We start from the raw sequence: 13,360 nt of genomic DNA, 5'->3' as shown, positions 1-13,360 counted from the left end.
ACGCGGTGGCGGTGCCGGCCTCGGTGCCGGCGGTAACGGCGGTGACCGGAGGGACGGCGTCAGTGTGAGGGGCGGTGCCCGGAGGCGACCGGAGGCGACCGGAGGAAAAGGAGGCCGGTAAGGTCCAATCGGAGAGTCGGAGCGGCCTGGCGGGCCTGGCGGGCGGCGGGCCTGCCCTGCCAGGCCCTGCAGCACTGGGACCCCGACGCGGGCGAGTACTCACTCACCCCTTCGATCGGGCCGCAGTGGGGGCCGGGCGGGGCCGGGCGGGGCCGGGCGGGGCCGGGCGGGGCCGGGCGGGGCCGGGCGGGGCCGGGCGGGGCCGGGCTGGGCCTGGGGCGCTCGAGAGGCTCGCGACAAGCGGGACGAGTGGGGCGCGTAGCAGAGGGCGAGGCAGACGGGGGCTGCACCCGTCGTCAACAAGGGAAATGGGCCAGCGCGCCAGCGGCAAATGTCTTTGCGTTCGCGGAACTTCAATCAATTTAGTGGCCACAAATTGCTTGGTAAAGTCCCGGAAATTTGGGTCTGATGTTGCCGGAACCGCCGCTGCCAGACGCCAATCCCGGGCATCTTGCGCCTTGGCGCGCTCCAGCCAGGAAGCCAGGCACAGCCCAGGCAGCCGTGCATTCCAATCGAACGCCCACGGAGAACTCCGCCCGGCAGCCTCCCGTGCGCGCTCAGCTCGAGACTCGAGGAGCTCGGGAGGGTCTTCTGCCTCTCGCGGGCCTCTCGGCGCCTCTCGGGCTGCATCATTAACCGGATTACAGTTTGAAGGAACGTCACTGTGCGCTAGGCCAGGCTAGGCGGTCGGGTCCCCGAAAATCGAATTTCACCGTGAAAAGGAGACGGCGGCGCTGCATTACGCCCCACAAAGGCAAAAGCGCTTTTCTGCTGCTAACTAAGTCCCCTCGAGGTCCCCCTTCCCCAGGCAGTGGCTGAGTGGCTTCTCTGAATGCGCGTCCAGCTCGGCCTCGCCGATCACTTCGCCCATTCAGCTACCTCGGCCGACAAAGGCACGCCAACCACCCCGGCCACGCCGACCGCCCCGGTCGCCCCGGCCACCACGGGGATTTCCGCGGTCGCATGTTTCGACGGCGGGGTGCACGGCGCGGCCGCCACCGCGGTCAGCGTGGCGAGAGTCACCGCGTCCACCACGCCAGCACATCAAGTTGCATCGTTGGGCGCGGGGCGGCGCGGGGCGTGGTGGGGCCGTGCTGCGGTTGCGGCCACTCTACCCCAGCGCCCCGACGCGCGCCACCGCCGCCGCGCCTGCAAGGGTAACGCCGCGACGGAAGCTGCGGGGAAATTCATCTCCTCTCCTTCTCCCCCACCCCACCGTGTCCCGTTGTCGCCTGGACCGGCGGGGAGGACTCGCCGCCGCGCGGCGCCGCGCCCCAGTTTGCTTGCTTCCAACGAAGCAGCAGCAGCATCCCGCCCGCCAGCCCACAGCAGACGGATTCCGAGCGCGTCTCTCTCTCTCTCTCTCTCTCTCTCTCTCTCTCTCTCTCTCTCTCTCTCTCTCTCTCTCTCTGATACACACACAGAGCTTGCCGTATGGCCGAGTGAGAGAGAGAGAGAGCGACGCAATCGGCCTGCTGGTCTGCTGCGCCAGCGCCCCGATAACTCATCACACTCGGCCGTGCAAATAGCCCAGGGCTGCTGCTCTGCCGCTGCCGGTCCGGCACCTCCGTCCGACGAGAGCACGCCGGCGACCCTCGAATGGTCCAAAACTTCTGCCGCACAGCACAGACCAATTTCCGATAATAAGTTCTTCATCGCTCTATCTTTCTCGCACCCATGAGGGATGCCACCCATCTGTGTGAGAGGCAGACAGCCCTCGCTGTTCAAATCGGAATCCGTTTGTGACGCGCGCTTCGAAAGTTCAGATCCGTACATGTGTCGCGGAATGATTGTTTGTCCCCCGCCACCCGCACCCCATTGGTTTTAGTTGGAGAGAGAGAGAGAGAGAGAGAGAGAGAGGAGAGAGAGAGAGAGAGGGGGGGGGGGTCTGAAGGCTCCCAGAGAACGGCAAGGCGCCTTGGCGGAAATAGCGGCAGCGGCTGCAGCGGTGGTGGCGGTGGCACACCCTCCCCGATGACGTCACGCGCGTCGCCGCCACCGCCACGCGCGGCGCGAGGACGCGGACGCACACAGTGCGATATCGGAAGACTCCAGCAGGGACGAGGCGGCAAAGTTTTGCCCGTCGCTCCATGGCGGTTCGACGCCCCACACGAATGTGGCCCTGCCCCGCGCTCGACGCGGCAAGGGCGTGAGAAGTCGGCCCGGGGCCAAGAATGTGTTAGGGCCGGGAGCGTACAGTAGAGCCAGGCCATTACCTCGCGTCTGCATTTGACACGCGGCCGGTGGGTTGTGCTCTGCAGGGAGTGTCCCCCTTGCCGGACACAAAGAAACCCATTCCTAAGAAAGAAAAGACCGAAGTCTCAGGGGAGCGTCGGACCGAACCAGCAGGACTCGGTTTCAGGGCGCGAGATCCAGATGATTACCGACTCAGGAAATCAGCGAATTATCTTTTTCCCAAAAAACAGGCGCCGAGCAGTAAGCTGATTAAGGACCCGCGGGTTGTGAATCTGGGGCGCCGATCCACGCCGAGGACGGTCAACGGCGGGAATCGCTCTTATCTTCGGCGTTCCGGTCCGAACAAAACGTCAATTCCAGCACGGCGAGACGCTCCGGCCCCCGCCTCTTGCTCCGGGAGACGGAACGCGCAAAAACAAACAATCAAACGGGCAAACAAACACGCGCTCACACACAGGCACGGACACACGCAGACACACGTACCGATGGTGAGGGTGTTGAAGATGGTGCCCACGACGGCGTACCACAGGATGGTGCCGAGGTGGTCGAAGAAGAGCCGGTTGGGCATGAAGTAGCCCGCGTCCAGGATGATGGGCGGCAGCATGTAGAGGAAGAAGGTGTCGGGCGTGAGGGGCGACACGTGCAGCTTGTCGGTGAGGAAGAGCAGGATGCCGATGGCCACGCCCACGGCGATCAGCAGGCACGACTCCGGGAACATCTTGCTCAGCGACGGCGCCATGTGGAAGCCTGCGGAACGGAAAGAAAAGGATCATTTTATTTGCGTGGCAGGCGGCGATGTGGGGCACGACGGACGGCGCGACGGCGGCCCGGGGCGGACGGGGAGGGGCAGAGGTCGTCGGTGTGAGGGTGGGGCGGTGAGCGGCGGCCTCCGCGCGGGTTGGGAACGCCTCGGAACGAATCGGATGCCTCCCTGCCCGCATACCACCCGTCCGACGGGAAAGAGTTATTAAAAAAATTGTTTGCTCTGGAGAGGGCAATACGCGGTGGAATTATCCAGCATCCTGGCTTCATCCTCGCTTTCAAAATCACTCTCTCAGTCGATCGACGCTTTCATTTTGCCACCGAGTGAAGAACAAATGCAAGCAGAAACAACCATCGGTCGTCCGTTGCTGGGGACCAATCAGGGTTCCGCTTTTCACAGTTGATTACAGTCGGCCGCTAGGTGGCGCGCTGTTGGTTGCCGACTTTTTGATTCCTTTTGCTCATCACTCGGTGACGACTGAATGGGTCTGGTACGAATCACTGTGGAACATTATTGCACCGCCACCCCTCCTCGTGTCTTCGGGCTGTATTGCGAATCGCCAGGGACGTCGTCCAATCAAGCTGACCCACTCTGAGAGGCGCCACGGGGGGTGTGCCGTGCCGTGTCGTGTCGTGCCGCGCCGTGCCGTGTCGTGTCGTGCCGCGCCGCGCCATGCCGTGTCGTGCCGTGCGCCCGGGACGCGGCAGTGCCCGCGGCCAAGACTGTACACACCACCGTGCACCACCGACAACGCGGGCACTTCAATCATAATGTGCACAGCACAGCCAGGCATGGGCGAGGGTAGGGCTCTGGCTTTTGCCCGGGCACCTGGGTTACCCGGTTACCCGCCCGCCCGGGTTGGACCGGGTCCGCGGGTAGACCCGGTGACCCGGGCCGGGTCTGCGGGTTTGCGCGGAGCCTTGGATCCACCGCCCTGGCAGTAGGCAACACGGCTCACTGGAGCGCACTGCGTGTTGCCTACCGCCAGGGCGATTGCGATTGCGATTAATGCCTGGACCACAAGTGATCGTCTGGCTTTCGGGCCCGCCCGGTCATGTCGGTGATACACCAGCACGTGACGGGGCGTCCCTACTGAGAGGAGTGGTTTTCTCGGTAGACCGGGTACATACGCCCACGCATGGTGGACCCAAGGCTCCGGGTAAACCCGCAGACCTGGGACCCGGGTCCACGGGTTTACCCGCATACCCGGGTATTCGGGTCAACCCGCGAACCCGGGTCTTACCCGGGCGACCCGGGTACCCGCGCGGTCCGGGTTTTTAAGAGCTCTAAGCGAGGGACAAAACAACCTCTGCACGGCCGCTCCGAACATCCCCCCACCTTCCCCAACCGTTCCTTTCGCACACGTGCTGATACCGCCTTCTGGAAGTAACGGCCGTTCGATTCCCGCCACCGGAATGGCCTCTGCACTGCTGCACTTTGGGGGGGGGGGGGTCAGCTTGGCGGGGTGAGTGGAGGCGGGGCCCAAGCTTGCCGACTGCTGAGGGGCGCTGAGGCGTCGGCGGCGCGTGCCGGACCGACCACCACGGCTAAGATGGGGCCGGCCGGGAACAAGGCCGGGATGGATCCATATTCGGCGGGATTTGGGAGCGAGCAGGCGGAGCAAGGGCGTGTGGACCAGGCGCAACCAGGGGGCAGGCCGGCCAGGCGGTCGGGCGGGACGCGTGTGCGACCCCCCACCATCCCCTGAAAACGTTCGCCAGCGGGCTCCCTCCCCTCTTCCCATCCTAATCTCATCTGTTCGATAGTTGTTCCTGCCGCCCCTCGCCGGGCCGCCCTGCCACGCGCTGCCTGGCCCGGCCTGGCCCGGCCTGCAGCAATCTAAATGACTAATTCAGGACGTCGGACACGAAAAGCCGCTCATGGCACCACGTCTCTCTCTGTCTGCCTGTCTCTGCTGTCCGCCAGTGCGCTGCAGTGCTCGCTCACGGCCCGCCCGTCAAATGCCAGGCAATGCTAGGCCTCGGCCACTCTCCGGCCGGTCGGTCGGGTCTGTTGTTTGGAACGTGCCGGAGTGGCCGGAGACCCCCTCCCCTCCCCCTCCTCCATGCCGCGGTTGGTTATTTTTAATGGTGCGGGGCCGCGAGTTCGGCGGCGGGGCGGCGGATCAGCGCCGCATCCCGGCCAATCCCTGCCTGGCCCCGCCGCCAGCCCCGCTGCCGCTCGCTCCGCAGCAGACCGATTTCGAGAGTCTTTTTCGTCGCTGTTTCCCTCGACGAGATGGAGCGACGAAAACGACGCTCGAAATAAGCCTGCCGGTGGAGTGGCCGAGGCCGAAGGTATGGCCAAAGGAACTCTGGCGGGGCCCAGGAGGGCTGCAGGGTTGCATAGGGCCGCAGGGCTGCAGGGCGGCAGGTGGAAGGGGCGGGGAGCCGACGCCGCAGCCGCCCTTGCGACCCAGGCCTGCCCAGGCCAGGCCTCCCCCAGCCAGCCGACCGGCCCGGGAATCTGGAGCATCACGAGGGGCATGACTTGACTGCCCTCGTCGCTCTGCCTCTCTCGCACCTATACGGGACGCTCCATGAGTGCGAGGGAGACAGGGCGACGGAAACGACGCTCAGAATCAGTCTTCTGAAGGCTCATTCCAAAAAGAGCTCCGTCACTCTCTTCCTCCCTCACGCCGGTACGGAAGGAGAGGCAACAGGACTATGCAGCGTGCCTCACGCGCTTCGGCTGCTGTCGCCGTGCGGCAGTGTATGGCGACTGGCGACGCGCGTGGACACTACAGTAGCGCAGGTGGGCTGCCTCAGGGCAGAGAGACACAGACAGACAGACAGACAGACAGACAGACAGACAGACAGACAGACAGACAGACAGACAGACAGACAGACAGTGAAAGGAGTGGGACGCGCGTCGGCGCTCTCTTTTGTGCGCAGTCCTGCCTAGCTGGCACATCCATGAACCAACCGCGCGCGAATTCATGCGATGCAAACAAAAGGTGAACAGAAAATGGTACGCTGTCCCTCATGGACATTCAATATCTCCCTCGTTTTCCGCGCTGCCTTTTCCTGCTCGCCGAATTCGGGCGTGGCACAAACGGGAACAAAGCAGAGTGCAGAAAAAAGACACGTACGCGGAACGCTGCAGACCAGAGCGGTCAGTTTGATGGTGGTGCTGTTCCACTCTCCGTCTCTCGTTTTGCCAAATCCTGCATCGCGCGACGAGAACTTTTAATGAAATCGGCTTTCCAAGCAGCATTATTCCGTTTGCTCTCAGCTCTCAGAGCTGTGATTGAAACACTGCATACGTGAGTCCGTCGTTCTTTGCAAGTCGTTTTTCGCTAAGAGGGAACGAAACGCAAGAAAATGGGGCGCTCTGTTCACCGCTTCGACGCTCGCTTCGACGCCACTCTTTGAGCGGCGGTGAGGTGAGGTCAGGTAGGTTAGGTTAGGTTGCTTCAGGGACGTGCGTTGGCCGACTGGTTGGGTCCCGTCCACCAGCCTTGCCTTGGCTCCTCGCCATCGAGTATACACACCGCTGTTTGCACGGGGTTGTTCAGTTTGGTCGCCTCGTTTCGTGGCGTGCTGGGGGTGGGGCGGAGTGGGGGTGAGGCGATAGTGGGCTTGATAAGGAGGTCTGCAAATGACGGGGGAAAGGGGGCGAGGCAGGCGAGGCAGGCCCGGCAGGCGAGGCGGCCAGGTGGAGTGTTGTCTGTAGAAAAGGCGCCACTGGAGAGGCTGGGGCTGGAGTGGAGAGGCACGGAGACTGCGGACGAGCGCGCTCCGAGCTGCGTTACGTCGTGATCCGCGTTCTTCGCGCGCGCCTTGCGCCACCTGCTGCCGGTGGGCAGCACGCGGCCGGCCGGCACGCGGCACGGGCACCCCGCTGCGCCCCGAGGCGTCGACGGCCATGGTCATTGTCACGCCGCAATCAAACCGGCCAAGGCCACGCAAGGCCAGGCAAGGCCAGGCAAGGCCGCCCCTCCGGCGCTTACCGCTCTGCCGCTCCCGGCGGCGTGTTAGCATTAACGCGCCTTTGTGCCGCGTCGCCGCGTCGCCGCGTCGCCGCGTCGCCGCGTAGCCGCGTAGCCCGACCCGCGAGGCCAGGCGAGGCCCGCAGCCTGCTTGGCGTGGCTGGCGCCTCGGGCACTCAGGCTTTCAGTTGGCAGCGCCTTAGAGTGGGACGAGGGCTGTACCAGCCTCGGTACGAGCAGTCTCGGCAGAGTCCCGGCAGCCAGCCGGCCCACAACACGGCGCGGCATGGCAAGGCGCACCTTGGCCTCCGCTCCGCAGGCCCAGACCCAGTCAGCACGGTGCCAGTTCGGAAAATAGCCCAGCCGCCGTGGTCTCGGTGGTCCCGACGGTCTCGGCCAGCCGGCCGCCTCCGCGTCACTCCGCACGGGTACACACGTACACACGCCCGAATCCGGCGGCCACCAGTTTGCAACACCTTCCCCGTCGCCGCGCCGCCGCGAGCAGGGTCGCGAGGCCGCGCGGCGGGGCGGGCGCGCCGACCACAAGGAGGCCGTCGGCATGCCGTCGCCGCGGTGGCCATCTCGCGAGAAAATTACCGTGCCACCATGGAGCCTTGTGTTGACCATGCGACTACGAATCGATATCCTTCGGGGCCGCCACACCCCTCCCGCGCCCACCCCCGCCCCCAGCCCGCGCTCTTCCCCAGCCCGGCCCGGCGGCGGGTTGAAACGCTTGAAACCCAGACGCCGCCGTCCTCGCCGCCCTCGCCGGCGCCCAGGGACTCGCGGGTGCAGCGGGCAGGGCGCGGCAGGGCACGCCCCATGAATACGCAAAGCGGCGCCAAGCGGCGCCAAGCGGCGCCAAGCGACGCCAAGCGGCCCCGGGTGCACTGCATCGGCAGCAGCCGGCTGGGCAGAGCGGCAAAGCGCAAACAGTCCAATAGGGATTTGCTAATTGGCGCGCAATCAATTCTGCGGGTGCGGGACACGCCGCCGCGTCCCGCCCCGTCCCGCCGCCGCGACCACGGGCTGGAGGCGGTGTTGATGGCGGTGGAAGAAGAGGAGGCCGGGAAGGCGGGGCGCCGGGCGGCGGGCAAGGCGGGGCAAGGCGCACGCAGAGAGGCGGTTTGCAGTGGTATCGACCTTCGCGCCTTCGCCTTGCTTCGCCTTCGCTTCCCTTCGGCTGATGGACGCAGGCCGGTCCATTCCCACGACGCCGTCGTTGCGTGTTGCCGGGGAAGACGAGACGGAGGCGTCCGTCCCTTGCGAGAATCGAACCCGAGACCTTGCGCTTCCCAGACGAGCTCGGAGACTTCGCACGTGCTGACCGCCCCCCGGTTCGGCCCGGTCGTCGACCCCGCCCCCGCCGCACCGCGGCATCCTCTATGCATGAGCTGTGCACACTTCGTCCGCCGCTGTCGGCTTGACGCGGCGGCTTGACGCGGAGGAGGGCACTCGGACTCGAACCGCCAGGCCACCCCGCCTCCCTCCACCCGCCCCGCCCCGCCCCGCCCAAGCCAGGACTGAGTCCAGGACCGAAATAGGGGCCATTGTGTCACCGGCACGTCATGGCGGCTCCACCCGGCTCTGCCTGCCGTCGCGCAGCCCTTGGGTGAGTTCCTGTTGATGACGTGCTGCTCTAACGCCTCGGAGCGAGTGTTCTGACACCCCTCCACGCGCCACCAGTGACAGATTTGGGCACATCCATGCCATCGCTGTCTCTCGCGATAAGGGAAGTTGCCAAAATTGTGGGTCCTTTTGTGTCTTTGGGCTACAGTTTCCTTATTTTTCGACGTATCGACCTGCGGTTTGATTCCTATGACTGGGCTTCATCTCCCCTGCTATCCCACACACTAACCGAGCATGCAGTTCACGCATTTCCCTGTCAAAACAGGCTAAAACTGGGCAAAATGTAACTTCCGTGCTGTCCATTGTCCAAAAAGTCCGTGTTGCAAGGTGAAAATCTCCTGAACTATTTGTCGGAGAGCAAATCCGCGAACAGCCTTTTGTTCCGTTGGCAACCCTTTATGACACCCTTGGATAGCAATTTCTTCCTGTGACTCTCACCTCCTGCTTTATTGGATGAAAAAATGTCCACCGTGTACTGGTTTTCAAACATCGTCAGCTTTAGTTTCGCGCCTCAGCGCCGAACCTGTAGCGGGAAAAGTTCGGCTCAACGTTCAGAATCAGCAGCACGGTTTCCTCTTTCCAGCGCGGTAGGTGGATTTTCGCTGGAGGGCTCCATTCCGGCTGGCTAGACCATCGAAGGTAAAAATCCGGCATGTGTCAGGTTTGTGTGTAACATTCCGTGTCATCAATAGCGAGCTTGCTACTCGACCTATCGACTTCGGTCCACCTGGCCATTTTGCGCTTTCACGTCTTTTAAACCTTAGGCAAGACACCTGTTCGATTTGGTGAACGGGTTGGTTCGTTTTCGCGGTTTGTTTGATGATGTAACTTCCGTGCCATGTACATTTTCGGTAACTTCCGTGCCATTCCCCCATGTAAAGTATAGGGGAAAAATCGAAGTGCGAGAAAATCCTGGTCTCCTTCGGAAATGCGTTTAGAATGACCCCTAGAATACAGGAAAAATATTTAAAAAAATCTAGAACGAGATATTATTTTCATTTTTTTAGGAGCCAAAAGGACCCACAATTTTGGCAACTTCCCATAACGAGGCGTCCCGCGGCGGAGCGAGAGAGCGAGACAGAGCGACGAAACGCTGTGCGACATTATCTCCTGCCGCCAGGCGGCCGGCCGCCATTCACAGTCGCGAGTTGCGTGTTCGCGTGCGCCGTACGCGCCGTGTTGTGTCTGCGTGCGTGGCGCGTGGCGTGGTGTGTGTGTGCATGCACGTGCTGGCGGTGCCATTGAGAGAGGCCGCCGGCTATTTCCACCGCGCCGCGCGCACTTTCTTGGCTCCGATTTAGACCGGCGGAAAGGGAGGGGGGGGGGCAACAACGCCACGCGGCCCGCCACCGCCGGGGCGCCCTGGCGTGTGGAGACACGTGGGGCGTGGGTCCCTCGGGGGGCCCGGTTGGGACAGGGGGCGCAGCGGGGGTGGCATGTAGCATAGTCTCTGTGGTGAAAGTGGGACACCGGAAAGCGCGCTAGACGGGGTGGGGTGTGGGTCTGGGATGCACCCGGCAGCCAAACTCCCGCCAGGGCCAAGCCTTGGGCGATCCTCGTGGTGCTCCGCGCTCCGCCGGCCCGTCGCTCCGCCCCGCCGGCTTGGTACTTATCGACGTAACTGCGAAAGTCTTTGACTGCGCTGCATGCCGCCCGAGGGGGCTGGCCTGGCGAGGCCTGGCGAGGCCTGACCCCCTGGCCTGGCGTGCCTGCTCCCCTGTGCCGACTGCCGGCACGCACCAGCGCCCAAGCCCAGGGCTTGTCTGGGGTGGGCCGGGCCGAGGCCGGGCCTCGCGCACCCTTGGCATCCCAGACGCCGATCGCCCCACGTCATGCCTCAGTCATGGCCGGCAAGGGCAACCGCAACGGGAAATCGTTGGCGGCAGATCGATCGATGGCCGATGACCGGGCCTGGATGGGCCTGGATGGGCCTGGACGGGCCTGGATGAGCCTGGATGGGCCTGGACGGGCCTGGATGGGCCTGGATGGGCCTGGACGACCTGGACGGGCCTGGACGGGCCTGGATGGGCCTGGATGGGCCTGGACGGGCCTGGATGGGCCTGGATGGGCCTGGATGGGCCTGGACGACCTGGACGGGCCTGGACGGGCCTGGACGGGCCTGGATGGGCCTGGATGGGCCTGGACGACCTGGACGGGCCTGGATGGGCCTGGATGAGTCTGCAGGTGGATTCAGCACAGTGCATCGAACTGGCTACTGTCTCTCTCGCACTCTTGCGGCAAACCCCATAAGTGCGAGAGAGAGAGACCTTCCACTCGGAATCCGCCAGCTGGATGGGCCTCGATCGCACTGCAGTCTCTCGAGTCTCTGCACACTCTCAGGAAAACGTCCGTGATCTCTTACGGAACGAACAGTAAAAGCATTACAGAGGGTCCGTTCCCCAAAATAACCGAAATGATCCGTAAAAATAACTGAAAAAACGGTCCCAGGCGGGTCCCAACCCAACACGGTCCCTTCGGGTCCCACAGCGTCCCGGCTCGGTCTTGACCCTGTTCCTCTCGTATTCGTGGGGCGTCCTCTGCCTGTAGGTCGGGTGAGGGTGCGAGAGAGTCAGAGCGACGAGGCGCTGAGCCGCGCTGAGCGGAGTAAGCAGTTTCGGGCCTGCAGTGCCGTCTCTATGGGCGGCAAGACGGTAGTGCGCCCCAGCTGGAGCCCCGCAGCGGGATGGCGCGCCGTGGCGCCCACGCGGCCTTATCAAATCTGCAGCGCGGAGCCACGTGGAGCAAACAAGAAGCGACACCCGAAGCGACACCCCAAGGCGGCAGCGCGGCAGGGTGCCACGCGACGGTCGGGTCAGGCCAGTGAGGCGCCGTGCCGGCCGTGCCGGCCGTGCCCCGACAGTGTCGAACCACGCCCACGTGCCAGCGTGTCAGCGGGCCAGCGCCGCGGCAACGCTGCCCAACCGAACTAAAATATTTAAATTCCTGTCTGTGCTGGCGTTCCTTCCACCCCACACTGGGAGGGGACCCCCGACCAGCCCCCCGGCAGGGCCAACCATTGGCCCCATGATGAGGAGACAGGGCAGGGCTGAAGCCCGGAATCAGGGCAGGCCCAGGGCAGACCGGGGGCCGAGGCTGGCCTTGACGTCGGCGCACGCAGGCACGTGACACGCCGAGTCGGCCATCCGGGCAAGGCGGGCAAGGCGGGCAAGGCGGGCGGGGCAGGCGGGGCGGGCGGGGCGGGCGGGGCGGGCGGGGCGGGCGGGGCGGGTGAGGCGGGCGAGGTGGTCTGGGGCGGAGAGCCGCCCCTCTGGAGGACCCCTGTGTTATGCCGCACGGACACAAGTGGCTTTGTTTCGGATTCCCGGCCAGAAGCGGCCGGAGGCAGAGAAGCGGGGACTGAGGAGGAGGGGGAGCGAATGGCAGAAGCCAACAGCAGGCCATGACCAGCCCGGCCAGGCCCGGCCCGCTGTGCCGGCTGAACGAATAAAACAAAAAGCCATCAGTTTTACTCCAGCAGGGCTGAAGCCCCGCCCGCCCCTGCAAGCCCCCTCCCCTCTCCTCTCCGTCTGCCACAAGCCTGCCGGAGGGAGGTCGATCATAAGGCCCGCCCCACCTACTGCCCTTTTCAGCCGGAGGAGCGAAATAGGTGACAAGACGCCGGGCGGCGCGTCACCGTGCCTGATTGGCTGCCTCTTGTCTCGGACGCGACGGTGGCTGCGTGGCGCTGCGTGGCAGCCGAGCCCGGCCCGACACGGCGAGGCGAGGCCGAGAGTTTGCCTTCCCTTATTCTCTTCCCCCAATAATTTGATTACGGGCCGTCGCCGGCGGAAGCGCATCGGCCCGCTCCGTGATAGCAAGGGGACTCGAAGATGGCAGGGAGCCGCATCAGGCTGTATCGGGCGGGAGGAGAGGAGAGGGGAGGAGAGGGAGGGAGGGAGGGAGGGAGGGAGGGAGGGAACGCGTTCGTCCTCCCAGTTTCCCGATGCACACGAACGTCCAAATTTAGATGCGATGGCCGGTGTCCCGAAACCAAACCCCAACCAGCCCCTTCTCCACTTGCACGGCGCATGGTTGAGAGCTTTCGTCACTCCTGCGTTTTAATCCGAACCACTGGGCGAAGCGCGCGATCGGCCTGGGGCCTGCACTGGAGTGCTACTCACCTATCTTGGCGAGGCTGGCGCAGAAGATCCACAGCCCGATGAGGAAGGGGGTCTCGACGCGTTCAAACTCGACGGAGGCGATGGTGTAGCGTCGGATGGGTGGTCTGGTGGTGGTGCCGGTGGCCGGGGCCTCCGTCGTGGCCGCCGCTGGGTCGCCGGGCTTGGCAGGCACCGGCGCGCCGCCCGGGTTCGGGCCGCTGTCCAGGTCCGGGCCGGCGGCGGCGGCGCCGCGGTTGCCGCCGTGCTGGGTGTTGACCACCACCTGGGGGTGCATCACCTCGGGCTGGAGCTGCAGCGCCTCGGGGCGCGCCAGCCCGCACGGCAGCAGCGCCAGCAGCAGCAGCAGCGGCAGGCAGCGGGCCGCGCCGCCGCATCGCAGCCATGGCGAGCGGCCCCGCCGCCGCGGTGGTGGGTGTTGACTCAGCCCAAGGCGCCCTTGGCCCCGGCCAAGACGTCCATGGCGGCCTCGCCCTTGCCGGCCTTCCTCCGGCTCGGGGGGCTCCGGCTCGTCCAGCTCCATTAAGAGCTCAAGGTCTCTCAGGCCCTCCGTGGCCTCCGCCCTTGCCGCGCTACATCCGCGAGCACAGCGATCACAGCGAC

General features: G+C 64.8%; 1 protein-coding gene across 1 annotated transcript in view; it reads right to left on the bottom strand.

Annotated features, from left to right (window-relative positions):
• The window catches only part of LOC117650429 (sodium/hydrogen exchanger 3-like), a gene marked incomplete at its 5' end in the record, with an annotated part of 29,812 nt that extends 16,706 nt beyond the window's left edge, over positions 1–13,106 (bottom strand). Inside the window, 2 exons of the mRNA XM_034393855.1 lie at positions 2,800–3,063; positions 12,761–13,106. Coding sequence (XP_034249746.1) covers positions 2,800–3,063; positions 12,761–13,106 — 610 coding nt within the window. The remainder of the gene's footprint in view (positions 1–2,799; positions 3,064–12,760) is intronic.
• Positions 13,107–13,360: the final 254 nt, after the last annotated feature.

Source organism: Thrips palmi, unplaced genomic scaffold (genome assembly GCF_012932325.1).
Source record: "Thrips palmi isolate BJ-2018 unplaced genomic scaffold, TpBJ-2018v1 HiC_scaffold_5, whole genome shotgun sequence".
Classification (NCBI taxonomy): domain Eukaryota; kingdom Metazoa; phylum Arthropoda; class Insecta; order Thysanoptera; family Thripidae; genus Thrips; species Thrips palmi.
The sequence above is the reverse complement of the archived record's forward strand: the minus strand, read 5'-3'. Positions and strand labels throughout refer to the sequence as shown.